At 37.5% G+C, this 19,482-nt stretch overlaps 2 protein-coding genes across 6 annotated transcripts in view; both read left to right on the forward strand.

The window, feature by feature from the left end:
• Positions 1-4,445, forward strand: part of LOC107754330 (inner centromere protein A-like) — a 17,611-nt gene extending 13,166 nt beyond the window's left edge. For 3 of the 4 annotated variants that reach the window (XM_016570735.1, XM_016570737.1, XM_016570738.1), the window contains 10 exons: positions 622-731; positions 1,316-1,439; positions 1,537-1,659; positions 2,142-2,323; positions 2,406-2,505; positions 2,772-2,870; positions 3,119-3,205; positions 3,316-3,408; positions 3,671-3,818; positions 4,046-4,445. In XM_016570735.1, the coding sequence (XP_016426221.1) occupies positions 622-731; positions 1,316-1,439; positions 1,537-1,659; positions 2,142-2,323; positions 2,406-2,505; positions 2,772-2,870; positions 3,119-3,205; positions 3,316-3,408; positions 3,671-3,818; positions 4,046-4,230 (1,251 nt within the window). In that variant the 3' untranslated portion in view covers positions 4,231-4,445. The remainder of the gene's footprint in view (positions 1-621; positions 732-1,315; positions 1,440-1,536; positions 1,660-2,141; positions 2,324-2,405; positions 2,506-2,771; positions 2,871-3,118; positions 3,206-3,315; positions 3,409-3,670; positions 3,819-4,045) is intronic. The other variant, XM_016570736.1, reaches the window with a different exon arrangement.
• Positions 4,446-6,199: 1,754 nt separating this feature from the next.
• LOC107754331 (prisilkin-39-like) lies at positions 6,200-11,883 on the forward strand. 2 transcript variants are annotated; one of them, XM_016570740.1, is made up of 3 exons: positions 6,200-6,286; positions 9,282-9,683; positions 9,720-11,883. In XM_016570740.1, exons 2-3 carry the CDS (start codon positions 9,284-9,286, stop codon positions 11,012-11,014), a joined length of 1,695 nt encoding a protein of 564 aa, XP_016426226.1. In that variant the 5' UTR covers positions 6,200-6,286; positions 9,282-9,283; the 3' UTR covers positions 11,015-11,883. The 2 variants fall into 2 exon arrangements, with proteins under 2 accessions (XP_016426226.1, XP_016426225.1); XM_016570739.1 differs by having other exon boundaries at positions 9,282-11,883.
• Positions 11,884-19,482: the final 7,599 nt, after the last annotated feature.

Genomic DNA, 19,482 nt, shown 5'->3' on the forward strand with positions numbered 1-19,482 from the left:
AAAAAAAATGTATTACTGATCCCAAACTTTTGAACTGTAGTGAAACTCATACTGAACTTCCTTTAATGGGCACTTCACTCTAAACTGAAACTGACCTGCCACTGTACCATTCAGACTGTCAGATTAACCTCATCACTCATGTGGTGTATGGATGTGTGTGTTTGTGGTTTGGGAAGTTCACATTCACCCCTTTTTGTATCCGAGACATTTGCCAGAAATCTGTCTATTGTTTTTAATCATTGCTTTTCACATAAAGCAAAATAACCTGTCCTTATGTTTAAACTCTAGCTTTCATCATCATTGTTTAAAGGGGTCATATGATGCGATTTCATTTTTTCCTTTCTCTTTGGAGTGTTACAAGCTCTTGGTGCATAAAGAAGATCTGTAAAGTTGCAAAGACTAAAGTCTCAAATCCAAAGAGATATTCTTTATAAAAGTTAAGAGTTAGCCACACCTACCTAAAACGGCTCGTTCGAACACGCCCCCACATATCTACCACACAAAATAATGTTCTTTTTAGCAGCATCATATGACCCCTTTAAAACCTGAGTCACTGACTTGATTCCTGCAAGGTTTTTTTTTATTTTTATGATCACTCTAAAATAGTAACTTTTCCTCCAGGAGCGAGAACGGCAGAAGTGGGACGCCTTGAACAAGAAAATAGAACAAGAGAATGAGCGAAAGAAAAAGACTGAGGAGGAGAGACGAAAGAAACAGGAAGAAATTAAAAAGTGGGAAGTTTCTTTTCTTAAATGTGACCCTGGACCATAAAACCAGTCTTAAGGGTCAATTTTTTGAAATTGAGATTTATACACCATCTCAAAAAAATACAATTTCGAGGGAACAATCGACAATTATGATTTTTGTCAAAATCGTGCAGCCCTACTTTCCAGTGATGTATGGTTTGTTATGATAGGACAATATTTGGGCGAGATACAACTATTTGAAAATCTGGAATCTGAGGGTGCAAAAAAATCAAAATATTGAGAAAATCATCTTTAAAGTTGTCCAAATGAAGTTCTTAGCAATGCATATTACTAATCAAAAAAAAAGTTTTGATATATTTACGGTTTAATATCAGTAAAATTACGGTATATTATGGACTTAATATCCGAAAGATTTTTGGCATAAAAGAAAAATCGATAATTTTGACCCATACAATGTATTGTTGGCTATTGCTACAAATATACCCCAGCGACTTAAGGGTCACATATGCGTTTGCCATTGATCGATATGGTACTATTCAATAAATCAGAATTATTAATGCAAGTGTGAATGCAAATCAGGACTCAAAAGTGAATTCTGTCCGCTTTAGGAAGCGGGACGAGCGTTTGAAACGGGTTGTTGAGGCTCGAGTGAAAGGTGAAAAGGAGAAGGAGCAAGAAAAGAAAAAGAAGATCGAAGAAAAGATGGCACAGCTGGAGAAGAAAAATGACATGGTACTGAAGAAACCCGCACTAACTTTCTAGTGTTAAGTTGGAGTGTTTAATTAAAGTTTTTCATAAGCTCTATGGTGTTTCTCTCTCTCTCTCTCAGCTGCGTGTTGAGCGGTTGGCTGAGGAGAAAGCCAAGAGGAAGGTGGCCACTAAACGACAGGAAGACCTGGAGCTGCGCAAGAAACAGGAAGAGGCAGCCAGACAAAAGAAACTTCAGCAAGTTGTAAGTCAACCTCAGCAATCAAAGTGGAGAGTCCATGTTGAAAGAAATTCAGCGTAGGCGATGGATGACTTCAACAAATAATGAAAGTGTACTTTACACACACTGTATATTTATTTTTTGCAACAACTTTTCAGTCCAATAGCAAATAATATTTAGCCTAATATGATAAATGTATTTTATTTATAGATTTACGTTTTATAAAAAACATTTATGTCTCATGCTCACTAAGGCTGCAATTTTTTTTTTTAGTTTAGTGAACAGTAATATGAAATATTATTACAATTTGAAATAGAAATCTAGAAATGTTTTTACTGTCACTTTGGATCAATTTAATGCATCCATGAATAAAAGTGAATTTTTTAATTTATTTTCATTTATACCGATCCCAAACTTGTATAATTTATTGATTTCGTTTTTTGTCGCTAATTGTAGTTCATATACTTAACCGTTTTAATCGTTTATATACTTGTCGTTTTCTTCAGGAGGAAGAGGAGCGGCGACACCAGGAAATGCTGGCCAAACGCAAGGCTGAAGAGGAGCGAGAGAAGGCCCGCAAACTGGCCGAGGCCACCCGCGCTCTGGAACTGAAGAAGGAACAAGAGCGGGAGAAAGAGAAGGAGCGGGAACGCGAGCGGGAGCAAGAAAGACAGGCTGCAGCTGAGAAGTTGGTGTTAATTTTTCGTGCATGTTTAAAATGAAACAAGGACATTTTAAAGATACTAAATATGCATGTTTGTGTCTCGCAGAGAAAGACTAGAGAGAGAGAAGGCTATCGCTCTTCAGAAGGAACTGGAGAGAGCAGCCAGAGAGAAGGAGAGGAGGGAGATGGAGGAGAAGAGGAAGATGGTGAGAATTCTGTTGTTTGTTATCCAAATGACAGTAGATTGTTGCTTTTTCTGTTTCTGTCATGTGGAATGTCATTGGTCCAAAATCAAGCTCCTTGTAACTATATATTAAACATCTGATGTCTTCTGCTTAACTGTGATTATTGTTTTCAATAAGGACAGAACAATGATCGACAATTATAGAAGATGTGTAGCACCTGCTTAGTACCTGACACTTGTGTTACATAACGATCCCAAAATCTTATCAAATTTGTGTTCCTTTAACAGGAAGAGCAGAGACAGGCTGAAGTGGAGAGGGAAGCCCAAAGGAAATGTGCTGCTGCTGCTGCAGCCTCAGCCCCGGCGCCCCCTACAGTTACGGCACAGGTAAAGTCTGTTTGTGTTTGTTTTTGTTTTTTTAAGTATTATTTATGTACTCTTATAGTATTTAGTCATTTTAAATTAGCTATATATATATATATATATATATATATATACATACATATAGATTTATATTTATTTTATTAAAAAAAAAAATTTATTGTGCGTTTGTGCATATATAAACTGTTTTTATTCATACATTTTATATTTGATACATTCTAAATCCATTTTAAATGTTTTTGTAAAATTAACAGGTCTCTGCCGCAAAAACACATGCAGCTAATATGCTCAACACAACTATAACTAAGAGTTCAGCTCTAAACATGACTGTAGATATTGAGGTAAACACCTTTGCTTTCCCAGTTCTTTCCATGCCTGTTCATTTTTGTTGTCCTAAATGCTTAGTATTAAATAATATACATATACTAAAGCTCTCATTCCATCTCCATAGAGCTCTGTTCTGAAAACTCCAGTTGGGAAAGGAGCTGCTCACAATAAGACCATAGATCACGGAGCTGGACTAAACGTGACCGTGGACATTGAGGTGAGGTCACGGCAGCAGTTACGTGTCTTTTTCCCTTGCTGAAGGAGGGGAAATGTTGGATAAAATTACTAAGCACAGAATAGTTCCCCGAGAAGGAAAGCGATGAAGACTTAAATTTCCATTTGGATATTTTTTTCCTTGTAATATAAGCCACTGACTACTTCTAACTTAAGATTTTTCGTTTGCTTAGAAACACACAAACCAATCTCAGATGTCTGGAACAGCTGGTTTCTGACCCCATCTCTTGTTTTATATTTCACAGCAGTCTCCACAGTCATACCAGATCACCCCTAAGGGCCAGAAAGTGACTGTTTTAATGAATCCTGAAGATTACGGAATGGACCAGAACAGTGATGATTCAACAGATGATGAATCTGCGCCCAGAAAACCCATCCCATCCTGGGCTGAGGGTATGATGCTTCTTGGCAACTACTGGAAATGGTTTTTTTGTAGTTACAGTTCATGTTATGTTCTATCTGAGCACTGGTCCACATGGTTTTCACTGAATTCTGATTTGAACATTTTTGGATATACCATTGTAACTTTTAGTATGAACTATCAGCTCATGTTTATTCTGTGGTATCTACACCATTGCTATTCTATTATCCTGATGTGATGTGATGCGTGTTTTGTGCAGGTATGCAGTTGCAGCAAGCCATCATGAAGCACTATTACAATCCACCGGATCTCAATTCATATTTCGGAGAACCTGAACCGCCCAAACTGGAGGCGATCTTCAGGCAGACCAAGCCTCGCTTCTTTAAACGCACTAGCTCTGCTGTCTGGCATTCTCCACCACGTTTGGGAAATCTGGGCAATTAATAAGCAGATGTATTTTTTTTCCCCCTCTACTTTTATTCTGTCGTCTTTTTTATGTTGTTGTCTTTTATACTCTAAGCTCACTTTAATAAAGCCTTTTAAAAATATATATGTAAGTAGGTTAGATTACACAAAAGAAGATGGGGTTTGATGCCAGTTTTCTGCCGCTGAGGGCAGATTGGGATGGGCTCGGTTTAATTTACTTGCTTTTTTTTTTTTTTTTTTATGGGACTACTTTGTCACCCATGTATTTAAATATAGCGTCACATGTAATAAATCTGGAAATGTACACAGGAGCTGCTACAAATGGGATGGTGATGTAGAAAATATGGGGATGGCGTTTGACTACAAAATTCACTTCACGAAGAGAGTCAGAATTAATCTGGACTGTTAATAAAAGGTGTAATTTCTAAATGTCTGTGCAATTATTTTTAGTAGTTTGTCATGAATGTAATTTGAAAAGTCTGAAAGCTAAATCTGGGTGCATCCGTTACAGTTCTTTGACTAAAAAACCTGAAGGAAATTGAAAATCGTAAATTTAATTCATAGCATGTTCTAATTTCCTTAGTCATTCGTGCCACACAGTACTGTTAGAGTTTGTTGTAATTTAGGGAAGTATTTTTCTAGTACAAAAAAAAAAAAAGCTTAGCCACAACTTTTTCTAACTTGATTATTTACATAAAGAGCCAATTAGCCTTTTTGAGATTGACTGTTAGCTTGCATTATAAAATCAACTTTTAAGTATATTTTCAAATATTGAACCGATTTCTGTAATTTAATTTAACAGGATGGAATGGAGTGAGACAGACAACATTATACCACAAACATTAAGAACATCATGAAACTAAAATATTTCTAATTAAACTGGTTCGTATGGCTCCAAATCGTCACATTTGCTCAAACTAGACTAGATAACTTCAAAATCACCTTCACTAGTGATTATAACCCAGATTGCACAGGTAAGTGCAAGATGTCTGTTAAAGATCGCTGCATCTGCTGTGTACAAACATCTGCTAGATGTCTTTAAGATGTCAGTTTTACATGCATTCTAAATCATAAACATCTTCTAAACGTCTATTTGACATCTGATAGGAAACGTCCTATAGACATATTGCAGATGAGCAAACACTAAAAAAATGTCTTGCAGATGTAAATGCAGACTGCATTTACATCTGCAAGACATTTGATTTTTTTTCCTATTTATTTTCTATCTTGAAACGGGTGAACTTATTCAATAAAGACATGATGGGACATGGAAACCCACTGCAAACTTGAATGATCATCAAAAATGTGACCCTGGAGCACAAAAGCAGTCTTAAGTCGCTGTGGTATATTTCTAGCAATAGCCAAAAATACATAGTATGGGTCAAAATTACAGATTTTCTTTTATGCCAAAAATCATTAGGATATTAAGTAAAAATCATGTTCCATGAAGATATCTTGTAAATTTCCTACCGTAAATATATCATGTATTATCATTATGATATGCATTGCTAAGTACTTCATTTGGACAACTTAAAGGCGTTTTTCTCAATATTTTGATTTTTTTTTTTTTTTGCACCCTCAGATTTTCAAATAGTTCTATCTCGGCCCAATATTATCCTCTTCTAACAAACCAAACATCAATGGAAAGCTTATTTATTCAGCTTTCAGAAGATGTATTAAACTCAAAATTGACCCTTATGACTGACTGGTTTTGTGGTCCAGGGTCACAAATGTGTACTTCTGGCTGTAAAGTGTTTTGATAAACAACTGAAAGGATATGTTGAGAAAAAGCATTTGCTAAATGAATAATTATGTTAGGGTCTGCCCAGAATCCCCAGGACAGGTCTTTGTTGTTGGTTTTTTATTTTATTTTATTAATTGTATATGCTGAACAATTAACATGCCAGGACAGTTCTGGTAAAGTGTCAGAGGAAGGCCAGTACGCATGCGCAGATGGCGGCAGTTACTCATCTCGTGAGCGCGCACGCCAGTGGAAAGTTTCATCGTCACTGACGTCGTCGCGCAGCCAAGGGACAACAATCACCCAAGAGAACGAGCTGAACTCAACACGCAGGTACGTTAACGATTAAAAGACGTTTATTATTAGAGTAAACAGAGCTGGTTGTGTTATGATTGGTCACTGGTTTATTGTAGCTGCTCGTTTTGCATTATAATAACAGGTGCAGTTAACGGCCACACGCCTAATATAGTCCCGCTATTTAAAGCATTTGTGAATTTACGCCCGACTAGCGGCCTGATATTTTTTATATTTATCGTAAATTAGCATTTCGACACTGCACATGTTTACATATCATATACAATACATTCACTCACTCACTCACTCACTCATGTTTTGAATAATTACGTAATGTTGTATAAAAGGAAAATCAAATAAACGTCGTGTTGTCATTGGTGATATTATATTGAATTTTGTTTGATATTGTCGAATATATTGAGTATTTAGATTTAATTCTGTACAGCGCATCTTGACGTCGAGCCATGAATAACGTTAGATGTCGGACATGGCCTCCGTACAATGACAGAAATACACGCATAACATACAAACTACTGTTTTCATTCCTGTCAGTACACGTTTCGTCACGCAGGTACCAAGATATTAAGATGAACGTGATAACTGTACTGTTTTAGATTGTTAAACGAGATAATTATTGTGTAATAATACAGGGTGACGCCACACCTTTTTTTTTTCTTTACATAAATCTGTGCACTGTAGATGTGACCGGGGCTAGTTGTCACGCTTTTGCTCCAGTTAATTTTTGTTAGGATTGGATTATTTCTGTAGAGACACAAACTACAAAGTCTTGGCTATTCTGAGTAATAAAAAAAAAAAGGGAAAGAAAGAAATGGTTCAAGTTAATGCTATAGCAGGGCATGTTGTCACAATGTATGGGGAAAATATAAAAGACAAAAAAAATTTGACCAACAAATAGTGTAATTAATATATAATTTCTAACATTTTAAAAACAAGTGACAACTTGCCCCACCCCAACATTTATGGAAAATGCCCTTGTACTGAGATCATAGTTCAGTTAAAGTCCTTAATTTTCTTTCAAATCAGTTACTTATGAAAATGTTAAAGATTACATAGGGGGTTACTTCTGAATATTTTCACACACACCCACATTAGGGTTGGGTACCGTTCACATTTTAACCGGTACGGTACCGGTATCGGTACCTGAATTATCGGTGAAAATCAAATGAATTTTGCTGAAAATCAAATGAAGGCATTAAACATTTATTTTAAATCAAATGAAAATTAAACCCTTTTATTTTTTGGCAAACAAACTGAGGTTTACTGTTGAAATGAATACATGGAAGAAAATTGTGTGATTCCTTTAAAAAAAAATTTAATAGGCTAATAATTGTATTATTTTTTTCTACAATTAAGTGATTAATCTAGTTGTAATATTTATTTTTATAATTTAATTGTTTTATTCGAATTAAGTGGCAGTGGCTACTTTTGATTTATTCGTCCAAAATTGACGAATTCCGTGGCATTCCGCGCTATAGAGTAAATTACGTTTTTTATGAATGGACTCCGCGATCCCGTCCACGTTTTCTCAGAAACCATATGGCCCTAGAAATGTAACCACACTTCAGAACATTTCAGCTTGCCCTGTGTGTTGTTTAAACGAGTTGTTTAAACAACACACGTTGTTCGGTACCCAACCCTAACCCACATACATATCTAATTGATTTCTTTCCCAAATTGCATTGACTGCTCTAAAATATGAGACACCAATGTTTCAGGAGTTTAGGACACAGAATAAAACACGTTTATACAATAACTGTTTTATTTCCTATTTGGGTTTATGTATATGTTTTTTTTTTTTAGATGAACTGTTAGATGCACGTGTTTCCTGTCATAGCTATGCAAAGATTTGATTTCAAAAACAGTATCATAGCTATTAAACTATATCTTGTTATGATTTTAAATCTGTATTTAACCTCAGAACTATCTCAACGTAAAAAGAGCTGCTGAAGTCTGATTTTGTGGTGACTGTGCTTTAAAATTCAATTATTATAATCTTAATTCAATTGATGAAGGATTTTGAAAGTCTGACAGTAATCAGTGTTGAGTCCTACTGTAAGGTTAACCCTGCCTGCTTTAAATGTTTCAAAATGATTTACAGTTGAAAAAAAAAATTTTGAAATAAAGAATTTAGAAATGTAATCAAATGTTAATCAGTTACATTACTTTAGTAAAGTAATTGAAATAGTTACACTACTCGTTTAATTTTAAATAGAGTTACTTTAACCAGTAATTTGTAACCTATTCAATTTCCAAAGTAACCTTCCCAACACTGCGTATACAAAACATGTATAAACTGTGTAAATATTTTGGTCAATGAAGACCTTTCTGTTTCTGTTTTTCTCAATCTCTCTCCGGACTTTCTGTCAGTGGTAATTTGTGGGGATCACACATTACACAACTTTTCTTTAGGAACAATTGCAGACAACTCCGCCTTTTCTACAAACTACGTTTCACAACCAATCACACGTGAGAATTGAAACGGGAAACTGTTCTCATGTGAGAATGGATTTATTTCTGTCAAAAACAGTAGGCTGCAAAAAACTCGCAATCTAAGTTGTCTACACTGATTTGCAGTGAAAAATAAAAATAAACAAAGTAGAATATGAAGGAAAGAGAATGGTTGCTTGCTGGTTTTCTGTTGCACATCTATTATGACTCCTCCTCCTGAACTTTCCCTTGCCCTGTATCGTCATTTCCAGTCAAAACACTTCACAAAACACTTGCAAGACTGTGAGTTGCCGACAGTTCCAGATATTTAGCATGCCAAATATCTCACGGGCATCGGCGCTTCTCCCAGATCACGTCTTTGATAACATGCACTACGCAATTGTCACTCACATGAACGAGCACAGATTTTTCCTCAGATTTCAAGCATTTATCAGCAATTTCCACTAAACTGTTGGCGAGTGAAAATCTGGGCTAAAATCATGCAATGTGTGCCTGGCATAAGTGACACATCTCATTTGACAATTTTGAAAATGATCTCTTCATTGAACCTCTCTTTCTTTTTCAGAAATGGGTCGCTTAACAGTACTGTTACTCTGTCTGGCTCTTATGGTGTCAGTTTTGGCAAGACGAGGGAGTGGCGGTAAAGGCGGATTCAGCTGGGGCAAAAGTGGCGGAAGCTCAAACAAAGGTGGAAGCAGCACAGGAAGCCGAGGTAGCAGCAGCAGTAGCAGCAGCAGCAGCAATAAAGGCACTAAATCACGTGGGACACACTCGTCCCCTGGAGACTATCCTCGGCAACCTCAAGTACCAAAGCAGAATCCACCGCCCTACCCTGGTACTGGAGGCGGGTATCCAGGGCAGGGCAGATATCCACCAGCAGGCTCTAACCCAGGTCAAGGATACCCTAACCAAGGTAGCTACCCAGGACGTGGTGGCAATCCGGCCCAAGGTGGCAATCCGGCCCAAGGTGGAAATCCGGCCCAAGGTGGCTATCCGGCCCAAGGTGGCTATCCGGCCCAAGGTGGTTACCCGGGCCAAGGTGGTTACCCAGCTCAAGGTGGTTATCCACAAGGTAACTACCCAGGGCGTAGTGGTTACCCAGGACAAGGTGGTTACCCAGCACAAGGTGGTTACCCAGGGGGAGGATCATATCCAGGAGCAGGTTCGTACCCCAACAGGTACCCTGGACAAGCCGGAGGATATGGAAATCCTTACCCAGCTGGAGGCTCTTATCCAGGTTATCCAGTCCGTGGAGGTTCCAGCCCTAACCAGTTTGGTGGAGGTTTTGCAGGAGCAGGTGCAGGTGCAGGTGCAGGTGGATATCCAGGAGCGGCACAATATCCTTACTGGAACCCCAACAACAAAATCATGAGCCCAAGCTACGGTGGCAACTACGGTAGTTATGGGTATGGCGGCAGATCACCTTTCGCCCAGTCAGTGCAGAGCATGGGTATGGCCCCTTCAATTCAATCAAAGGGGTTTGGCAAGCAGGCGATTTTGGCTGCTGGGGCTGGGGCGGTGGCTGGTATGGCTCTGGGATATGGCCTCGGAAGTTTCCCCCGCCCCCGTTTCAATTTCCACAACCCACAGGAGGAATACTACTACAATAACTACATGTACAAACGTTACGGCCAACCTCCCCCTGACGGTAACGTGAACATGAATGGGAACACTAACTCTCAAGGTCGAAGCCCAGGCGATGCAGGATCGACCTCTGCCGGACAAGGAAACGTTAACCCTCATGACATCTTCCAAAATCCTCCACCGCAGTCCTATGATAGCTTCATGGACAAGTGTATGAAGAGGACAGACTTGCTTCGAGAGAAACCGGAAGGAAGATCGAGGAGATCCACTGACTTAGTTGAGGCTCAAGCAGCAGAAGTAGGCGATGATCCTACTGGTGCTCAAGAAAACACCACAAGCAACAACAGCACTGCAGAAAGAGACATATCCGGAACCTCTTCATTTGTAACATCAAGCCCGCCCGAAACACCCAGTCAACCTCAAAAGCAGACCCAGGAAAGAAAAGCAGAAGCTGATGATGACGATGACGATGACACAGTTAGCATAATGGAGATTGGCTATCCTGTGCTAATTGAGCAATTGAAAGCACGCCGTTGTGTCGAGCTCTACATGGCCTATGCTGAACAGCATGCAGAAAAACAGGTGCAAGATCGCAGTAACATAGATGATGGATCCAGCAACAGTAGTGGTGACATACCTGGACCCTTCAGCCATGGAGTTATGCTACTCTTTACTAGCATTCTGTCGCTTATCTTCCGTTCCCTTCTACACTAAAATTCTGGAAAAAGTTACACACATAGCCATTGAGTCAAACTGAGAAATGGACCGTTCACACCCATCACGTTATCTGAGGAATTTGTCTAGGCTGTTTAGAGACTTTGGACAAGGTATTCTCGAAAGACTACTTGAAGATTCAACAGAAAGTACTGACACTTCTCACAATGACTCCTGTATATTTACTCTACTAAATTGCAACATGAGCCACCTAACAATTTGTCATGAGCCCACATCTCAAAGCAATTTCCAAAGGAGCTAAAAACATTTGCATACATTTACTTTTTAGAGTGTTCACATTCCATCACTGCCACGTTCTTGCATGTGTTTTGGTGAACACTAACTTTTCCTCCAAGACAGCGTAACGCATGTCGCATGAACCCTTTATTATCTTCAGTTTAAACAAAATTGTGCATGGCATTGGCTTTTGACTTATTGTTTTCCACTGGCAACAGCAATTACAACTAACCATGATTATTTTGTTGTAGAATAGAATGATGGCTTCCAGTTCTGTTCTCATGGCAGTTCTTTTGAGAACAGTTCTGTTCTCTGTTCGGATGGCAAACCTATATGTGTAGTAAAATTGTGTTGTAGTGTTAACTTTGATTGTTTGGACTGTTAACTTAGGGATTAACTTTCTACTGATGTATTTATATCTTTTAAATTATAATTATAAACATGGTTTTTCACAGTCCTCCACTGTTAGCTTTGTTATTTTTACTTTTTAGGGGCCATTCACAAAGAATGTGTTTTTGTATAAACATAGACTAGGCGGACATCTTTAAACACTGACTCTTTTGAAGTAAAAACATAAACACTGCATTTTTAAAATGCAGTTATCAAATTAAAAAACAATTTGAAACACACACACACACATCTCCAGACCTTGTGTTTTTATTTCATTCCACCTTCTCTGCGTCTCATGTTTTTAAACGTAAAAACACTCTCTGTGTGAATGGCTCCTTACTGAATGTTTTTGTGATCATAACTGTTTGGTTTTTAACTCCGTATGTGTACGATACACCTTGCATGTCAGTTTAATTCATATCAGATGTACATGTAATATAAGACTAATGCAGGTCAGCTCAATGAAATAAAACAGCATTTTATATAAAGCTGGATCTTTATCAGTTGCTTGGTGCTGTGGTTTCTCTGAATATTAGTGCTGAACATTCAAGTAGATTATCAACCCAGCTTGGCACTTTGCTAAATCATTTATCTAGAAGAACTGTGATGACCAGTAGAAGGCAATGCTTAACGCCTTTATTGTTACTCAACTGCATATGTATTGTTATGCCTTTGAGATGTTGTGAATGTTGAAAGTGTGTATAATGTTACCATCACTGGGATTAAAGTGATTAAATGCACCTTAGTTCTGTGTCTGCCTATTTCCTTTTGATATTTTTACAAAAGCCATAGGATTAAATGTTTTTGCCCTCATTCTTGAAAACCCTAAATTTGGCCCAGTGTTTGTTCCAGTTCATGTTAATGTTTTGTTTACTTCTTGTTTACAGATGTCACTTGATGTCCATTGTAGAATCTGGTGCCTGAAGCAAAACTAGTTTTTCCTATTATGGTGTCAGGTAAGCTAAATGTTCACCGGTGTGCAATGTGTTGTGATAGTTACTCTTGGACGTTTTGTTGTTTTTGTCTTTGATATCCATTCAAGTGTACTTGATATACTCATGTTGACACATTCACAACTTAATTATACCTTAAGCGGAAAACTGTGAGCCTGTTGTGGTTATAAGACTATGAGGAGTGACACAATCCAAATACAGGACTAATTGCGTTAAAACATGCAAAGGTGAAAGCTGTCAAAACCATTTATCATCATTTATTACCGTGTTTTGGAATACAAACTAACCCTTGGGACGAAGACTTCAGCACAACAGTGGATCACAGGAGATGAAAATCCCTTGTTTGGTTATCATTACTGTGGTTAATCAGGCAGATACACACAAAAACAAACACAATATGTTTCTGTTAATAATGTAATTTGAGATATCACACATGCCACTGAAATCACACATGAGCAGGGGCGTAAATTTCGTCAAACAGTTGGGGAGGGACAATAAACAAAATTTCTCAAGAGCAATTTTTGAAGGGGACACAAATAATACAGCCATAGGCGGAGGGTGAACCAACTCCAGGGTAAGGCTAAAAGCAGCCAAATCTATTAACTACAAACATAAACCTGTCTTTTTAGGCAAGAACCAGACATGGGTGTCATCATGTAGGCTAATAAAATATGTTTAATGTGACTGAATTTGTATTTAGTGTGATTACAATTTAATTAAAACATTAGAAATGGATAATTATATAATATTTCCTTCCCACGGTTATTCAAACAGCGAATAAATTATTTACAGAAATGACATTATCACTAACTTTGATCTATAGCACTCTCAAAAAACAGAACTATCGTTATAATCACTGAAGCTGTACTACACGAAATGAATCCCTTACTTACATTGTACGTACATCTGCGCTTTGTTGTTTATGATGAGAGAATTCAACAAAGCTGATGAGTTTCAGCGATGACTCAACTGAACGCCTCTGATTGGCCAATGCATTCCTAAGCTCAACAGAATCGTGTGTGATTGATTATAATGTGCAACACTGTAAAAACGCCTCAAATGAGATACGGTGCAACATGAGCAAATCTTAATTTAATGCGCAGTCGGCACTTTCTATTCATTTACACGTTGTTAGCAACAGACGTAATAGATTTAATTTGTTTGTGCAGGGGCCTTTTTGTCCAATTTAGTGGCATTTTTGCCCCAAGACCCCGTGGTCAGCCTTACACACGCTCCGCCTATGAATACAGCTAAAATTGTACTTGTAAGGATATGTATACACAGAGGAAAGCCTTACTACTATTAGTGTAGCGGGGAGACTGTGCCAAATTAGACAACTTCAAGCTGTCGTGGTCGTTGTAGACATTACTATCCGTCACAGTGTTGCCAAGTCCGCGGTTTTCCCTTGGAATTGGGCTACTTTAAAGGGGTCATATGATGTTGCTAAAAAGAACATTATTTGGTGTAATGAAATGTGTTTATGTGGTTTAAGGTTTAAAAAACACATTATTTTCTAAAGAAGGCTTGATCCCCCCTGATGGACGTCAAAACTAGACGTAGGGGGGGTCAGATAGACAGATGGCTAGCCTACTCGTAATATGGAGATTTACTTGTAAATATTAATATGTATTATATAGCCCTGGCTGATTTTAAAATGTAATTTTGGCAGCCCCTGAAATGGGTTGACATTAGGCTACCTGAGCGGTTGAAGAATACGCTACAGCGCTCATTCAAAGACGTGCATTTATTTCTTGGACGGAGCAAGAACACCTAAAATGCATGTGTAGATTCAATCGACTGATAAAGTTTACCCTCTTCAAATTGATGTGGCTAGCCTACTCGTAATATGGAGATTTACTTGTAAATATTAATATGTATTTATATAGCCCTGGCTGATTTAAAAATGTAATTTTGGCAGCCCCTGAAATGGGTTGACATTAGGCTACCTGAGCGGTTGAAGAATACGCTACAGCGCTCATTCAAAGACGTGCATTTATTTCTTGGACGGAGCAAGAACACCTAAAATGCATGTGTAGATTCAATCGACTGATAAAGTTTACCCTCTTCAAATTGATGTTGAACTGAATTTACGGAGCAAACTATTTGCTAAAATAACCATTAACAGCAATACAGCGCGGTTCCAGTGTCAGATGCGCGTGAAAGCTGCATGTGTTACTATAACAAACACTGCATGTTTTCTTTCAGAATCATCATTGGCTGGTAGAAATACAAAAATAGGTTACATAACAGTTTTTACATAAAAATGAAGATAAGGTAAAGGTGTGAAAAATTACATTTTAGACACATTGCCAGTAATTTCACAAATGAAAATAAAGCCCTAGGAGAACTGTTGTGTGTCTTTGATCAACACACAGCGGTGTTTCATTAATGAATCCACACGTTTTTAAACGAATCGAGTGAATCAATGATTCAGTGAACCATTCATAAAGGCAGTCACTTGCTTCGTTTCTGAATGAATCAGCTGTTTGAACAAATCGATTGATTGAATGAATGATTGAATGAATCACTTAAAACAGGTATTTGCCACCACCTACTGGCGCTTTTAGTTGTATATAGAGTATCGTTTTTTTTTTTTTAATATAATTTAATATTTCACTATTTATTTGTATTTTTGTATGTTGAATTAAAATATTTATATCTAAAGCTGCTTATATTTCAGCTACTTTTCTGTAATGTCTATTCAGTGTTTTTTTCTAAATGAACATAATGATAACTATTATCTTTAATAATAACTTTATCTTTAATCGGCACATGATGTGGATGTTAATTAATTAATCTAATTAATTAGAGATTAATTTGATTAATTAGATTTTTTTTTTTAAATAATCGCTTGACAGCCCTATTTAAAACATAAAAAATACCCCCCCCCTCCCGGGTAATCAGGGTAATTCGCACCCTGATTAAAGAGAAAATAATCACTTCATCCGATGTTTAAGTGAATAAAATAGCCTTGACAGCCTTACTGGAGTTCCACAACTATTGACTATATGATACTTGATCTGTGCATATTTCTCTCCTGATTCAGACGAGAAAGCAATATTATGGATAGACTAGTAACTAATTTATATATTAAAAATATACGAATGGCTAATTAAGTCAAGTATTTTTTTATTTACTTTTTTGTCATTCGATGAGATCTTTATTATGATTCCGTGTAAATATCAGCCATTAAAATTAGTTCGCACAGGAGAAAGGAACTGCGCAAATTTCTGAGGTGACAGTTATGACCATTATATCAACGTTTTATGAAAATAACAAATTGGAGATAAAACTCAAACATTAATGTGAAGGTTAACTTATATTAGGTTTTAAAAAAAATTAAGAAGAGAGATTGCAGACCCAACGTTCCCGCTCTTCAGATCCCGTTCTTGAATCATGACACGTAAGTGGATTAAATTAAGAAACTACAAATAATGAAATGAAATCAAAATATATCCGGAATATTTGTAATAATTTTTGTAGCTATTGTGTTAATATTCTACATTTTTAGAATATCATTTTATGTCATTTTAAAGCATTAAAATTACATTCAATGGGCACTTTATTTTTCAAAACAAACAAAAAAGGCCCACCACCTGTCTCATTTTCCCCCCAGTCCATTCGTATCCATATTGGCATGGCAAGCAGCATATGAAACACACAAAGCTTTGGAAAGAGACTTCAGATCTCAGAAAACAATCGCAACCATTCAATCATCTCCATTGTTGTTTTTTAGACATTTCCCAGACACACACCCACTGAGGGCTGAAAAAGCATTCACCTGTGCTTAACTTATAGTGATGGTCTTATTCTCTTGGGGGAGGTGTTTTTGCCACCTGTTTTTCCCTTTTCTGTCTATTCCAGTCCACTTGATTTCCCTTCTCCCATTCATAAGAGATTGGGTGACTAATTAAAAGCTTAATTGCACTTACAGTGGAGTCCTGTGTGGCAATAAAGCTAGGATTGTCAATTGATGATTAATCTTGTCAAAACATGCCATACAAAGTCTGGATCCTGTCAGAAGCATTATTCACGCCTGTGTGTTTTGGCCTAGCTCATAAATAAACACCTGGGAAGGTGACCTTTTTTAACAGATCATCAGGGGACATCCTAATGATTAGTGTGGTTAACCAGGCAGAGCAAATGCACACACAGTCACTGATCATAACATTGCCCTGTCTGTCTGTCAAGTTTAGTTTAGATAATCATGGGCACTTATTTCTGCTCCGAATATGATTGTGATGATGATCATGTTAATTGCTTCAGCTGAGCTAATGAATGGTGACCCAGAACACAGTCATAGAGTTTAAGTGACAAATACACATGAATTTGAAAGTTGGAACTACTTTTAAAGTAGATTGATGGATGGGCTTTATGCCAACACTCAAAACCACACATTAGAGGACTTACGTGTGGGATGCAGGACATACTAACAAGTGCAACTTAGAAACATTGCACTAATTTTAAGTGTTCTTAATTTTTTTATTTATGATATAACCTGCTAAACGGGTTTGCTAATAATTTAGGAGGAACAGGAATCTTATGGATGTTGGGCCACAGAGTGCCATCTAAAAGAAATATCTGTCACTGAAAAAATTACATTTTGATCTTGAGGTTTCTGTGACTTTATTTCACACATGTCCATGTTTTCTAACTGAAAAATAAAATGATTATCACACTTTAATTTACATAAGTCCACAAAAACAACAGTAGAATAAAAAAGGACATTCTCTTTGGATACATACAGTGGGTACGGAAAGTATTCAGACCCCCTTAAATTTTTCACTCTTTGTTATATTGCAGCCATTTGCTAAAATCATTTAAGTTAATTTTTTTTCCTCATTAATGTACACACAGCACCCCATATTGACAGAAAAACACAGAATTGTTGACATTTTTGCAAATTTATTAAAAAAGAAAAACTGAAAAATGCTCAGTATTTAGTAGAAGCACCCATTTGATCTAATACAGCCATGAGAGGGGGTCTGAATACTTTCCGTACCCACTGTATATTTAGATTCACAGGAAAAAAATCATCAGTCTTATAGCTTGCACTTGACACAGATGTCACAATCACAATATAATCTTGGCACTTTATATAATTTATAAACAAGTCAGTTCCTAAGAATGTCAAATTAAAACGCATAAGCATTAATACATTTGCCCTATTAAAATACTACTATTTCAAGATACAACAGGCGTCAAGTGGGGGAAAAAAGGACAGGGACATGAAACTTGAAATTGTGTGTTTAGATTCACAAATGTTTACTGAATATTCAAATATATATTTTTAAGTATCTTTTAAAAGTCCTTTTGCTTGAGGTTTGTCACATCACTGCTACATCCTGTCTACAGTCTTCTCCACATTCTGTGGGTTCACTCTGAGAAAAGATTAAATAAGTTCTGCAACAGAGAAATTGTAAAAGGTTAAATCTGGAAGAGCAAAATTATGGGAGAAAATATGGCCATAAGTGAGATTAACCTGGAAAATCAGGAAAAAAGAGGGTGGCACAGTGAGAGGCCTTTCTTTGCATGTTCTCTGTGTGTCTGTGTGAGTTCCCCCACAATTCAAAGACATGCAGGTGAACTGGACACTAAAATCGCCCATAGGTGTGTGTGAATTTGTGTGCGTGTCTGTGTGTGATCTGTTCAGGGTCCCCCGACTGGCCCGAGACGCTGGGAAAGGCTCCAGCCCCCCCGTGACCCTTCAGAGGATAAAGCGAGTTGAAAAAATGGATGGATGGATGGATGGATGGGAAAAAAAAGAAGAGGACTTTACTGAGCAAACCCAACAAGGCCTGCTGTATGTCTCATGGACTCTGGATTTCATTGATTAACAAAAGTAAAGATTTCAATCTGCATTAAAAATGTCATGAATTTTCCAGTCATTCATCATGAAGGATTTCATGTATCAATATATACAGATATAGCTGTTTACTGTAGAAAGACTTTACAAAGATTACATTTTTATTTTCAGGCTTTCAAATATTCCTGGTATTTTCAGATTTCCTGTGAGAAACTGTATGTGTGAGTGTGTGTGATAGATTTACCCTGTACTCTTGTAGCATGCTATTCTCCAGACTTTAATCATCATGGTGCTTCTGAGTGCAGTACAGCCTCTGATGTACAGTAATGGTGTGATGACTGCATTGAGACCCGCCAAAATGCGCAGAGGGTCTGTGTCCTCATTTCTGAACGTATAGCACGTAGACCCCGCAAAATTACACACAATAACATGAAGGAAAAGGGGCAACCACGCGGTCAGAAAACAGTCACTCAGACACGTGCTGAGCATGTACATGAAGTGGTTCTCGTTGCGCAGGGATCTGTTCATCACGATGGAGACAAACACGGACACGTTGATAAAAATGATGGCTGTGGCGAGAATTATATTGAAGAGAAACAAAAGTATGTTCTCGAAACTAGTGAGAGGCAGCACGGTGCCGAGACCCGCACTACTCTGAGAAATATTCATGAGTGACGAGGGTATCAGTGAATGCACACTAGAGAGAGCACAACCATTGATGATAATACTGTATGAATGAAAGCTGATGGTGAGAGCGCGCGAGTGAACTGAGACACGCGTGCGGGGCGTTTTTAAAATGAGGAGGAGGACTGTCTGAGATTCACGTGGCAGGTTTCTGGAAACTTTTTCCATTTTTTCCATTATCTTTGCATAATGGGCGCACATACATAACCAAGATTCCCAGATCGCACACGCACGTCTGCAAGATGTCTGTTAAAGATCGCTTCATCTGGAAAGCATCTGCTGTGTACAAACATCTGATAGACGTCTTTAAAGGGGTCATATGATGTTGCTAAAAAGAACATTATTTTGTGTATTTGGTGTAATGAAATGTGTTTATGCGGTTTAAGGTAAAAAAAAAA

This window comes from Sinocyclocheilus rhinocerous, unplaced genomic scaffold (genome assembly GCF_001515625.1).
Source record: "Sinocyclocheilus rhinocerous isolate Xijiao unplaced genomic scaffold, SAMN03320098_v1.1 scaffold561, whole genome shotgun sequence".
Lineage (NCBI taxonomy): Eukaryota > Metazoa > Chordata > Actinopteri > Cypriniformes > Cyprinidae > Sinocyclocheilus > Sinocyclocheilus rhinocerous.

Excerpts from the sequence above, each read along its gene's own strand:
- LOC107754331 (XM_016570739.1), top strand. The coding sequence starts at position 9,284 with ATGGGTCGCTTAACAGTACTGTTACTCTGTCTGGCTCTTATGGTGTCA.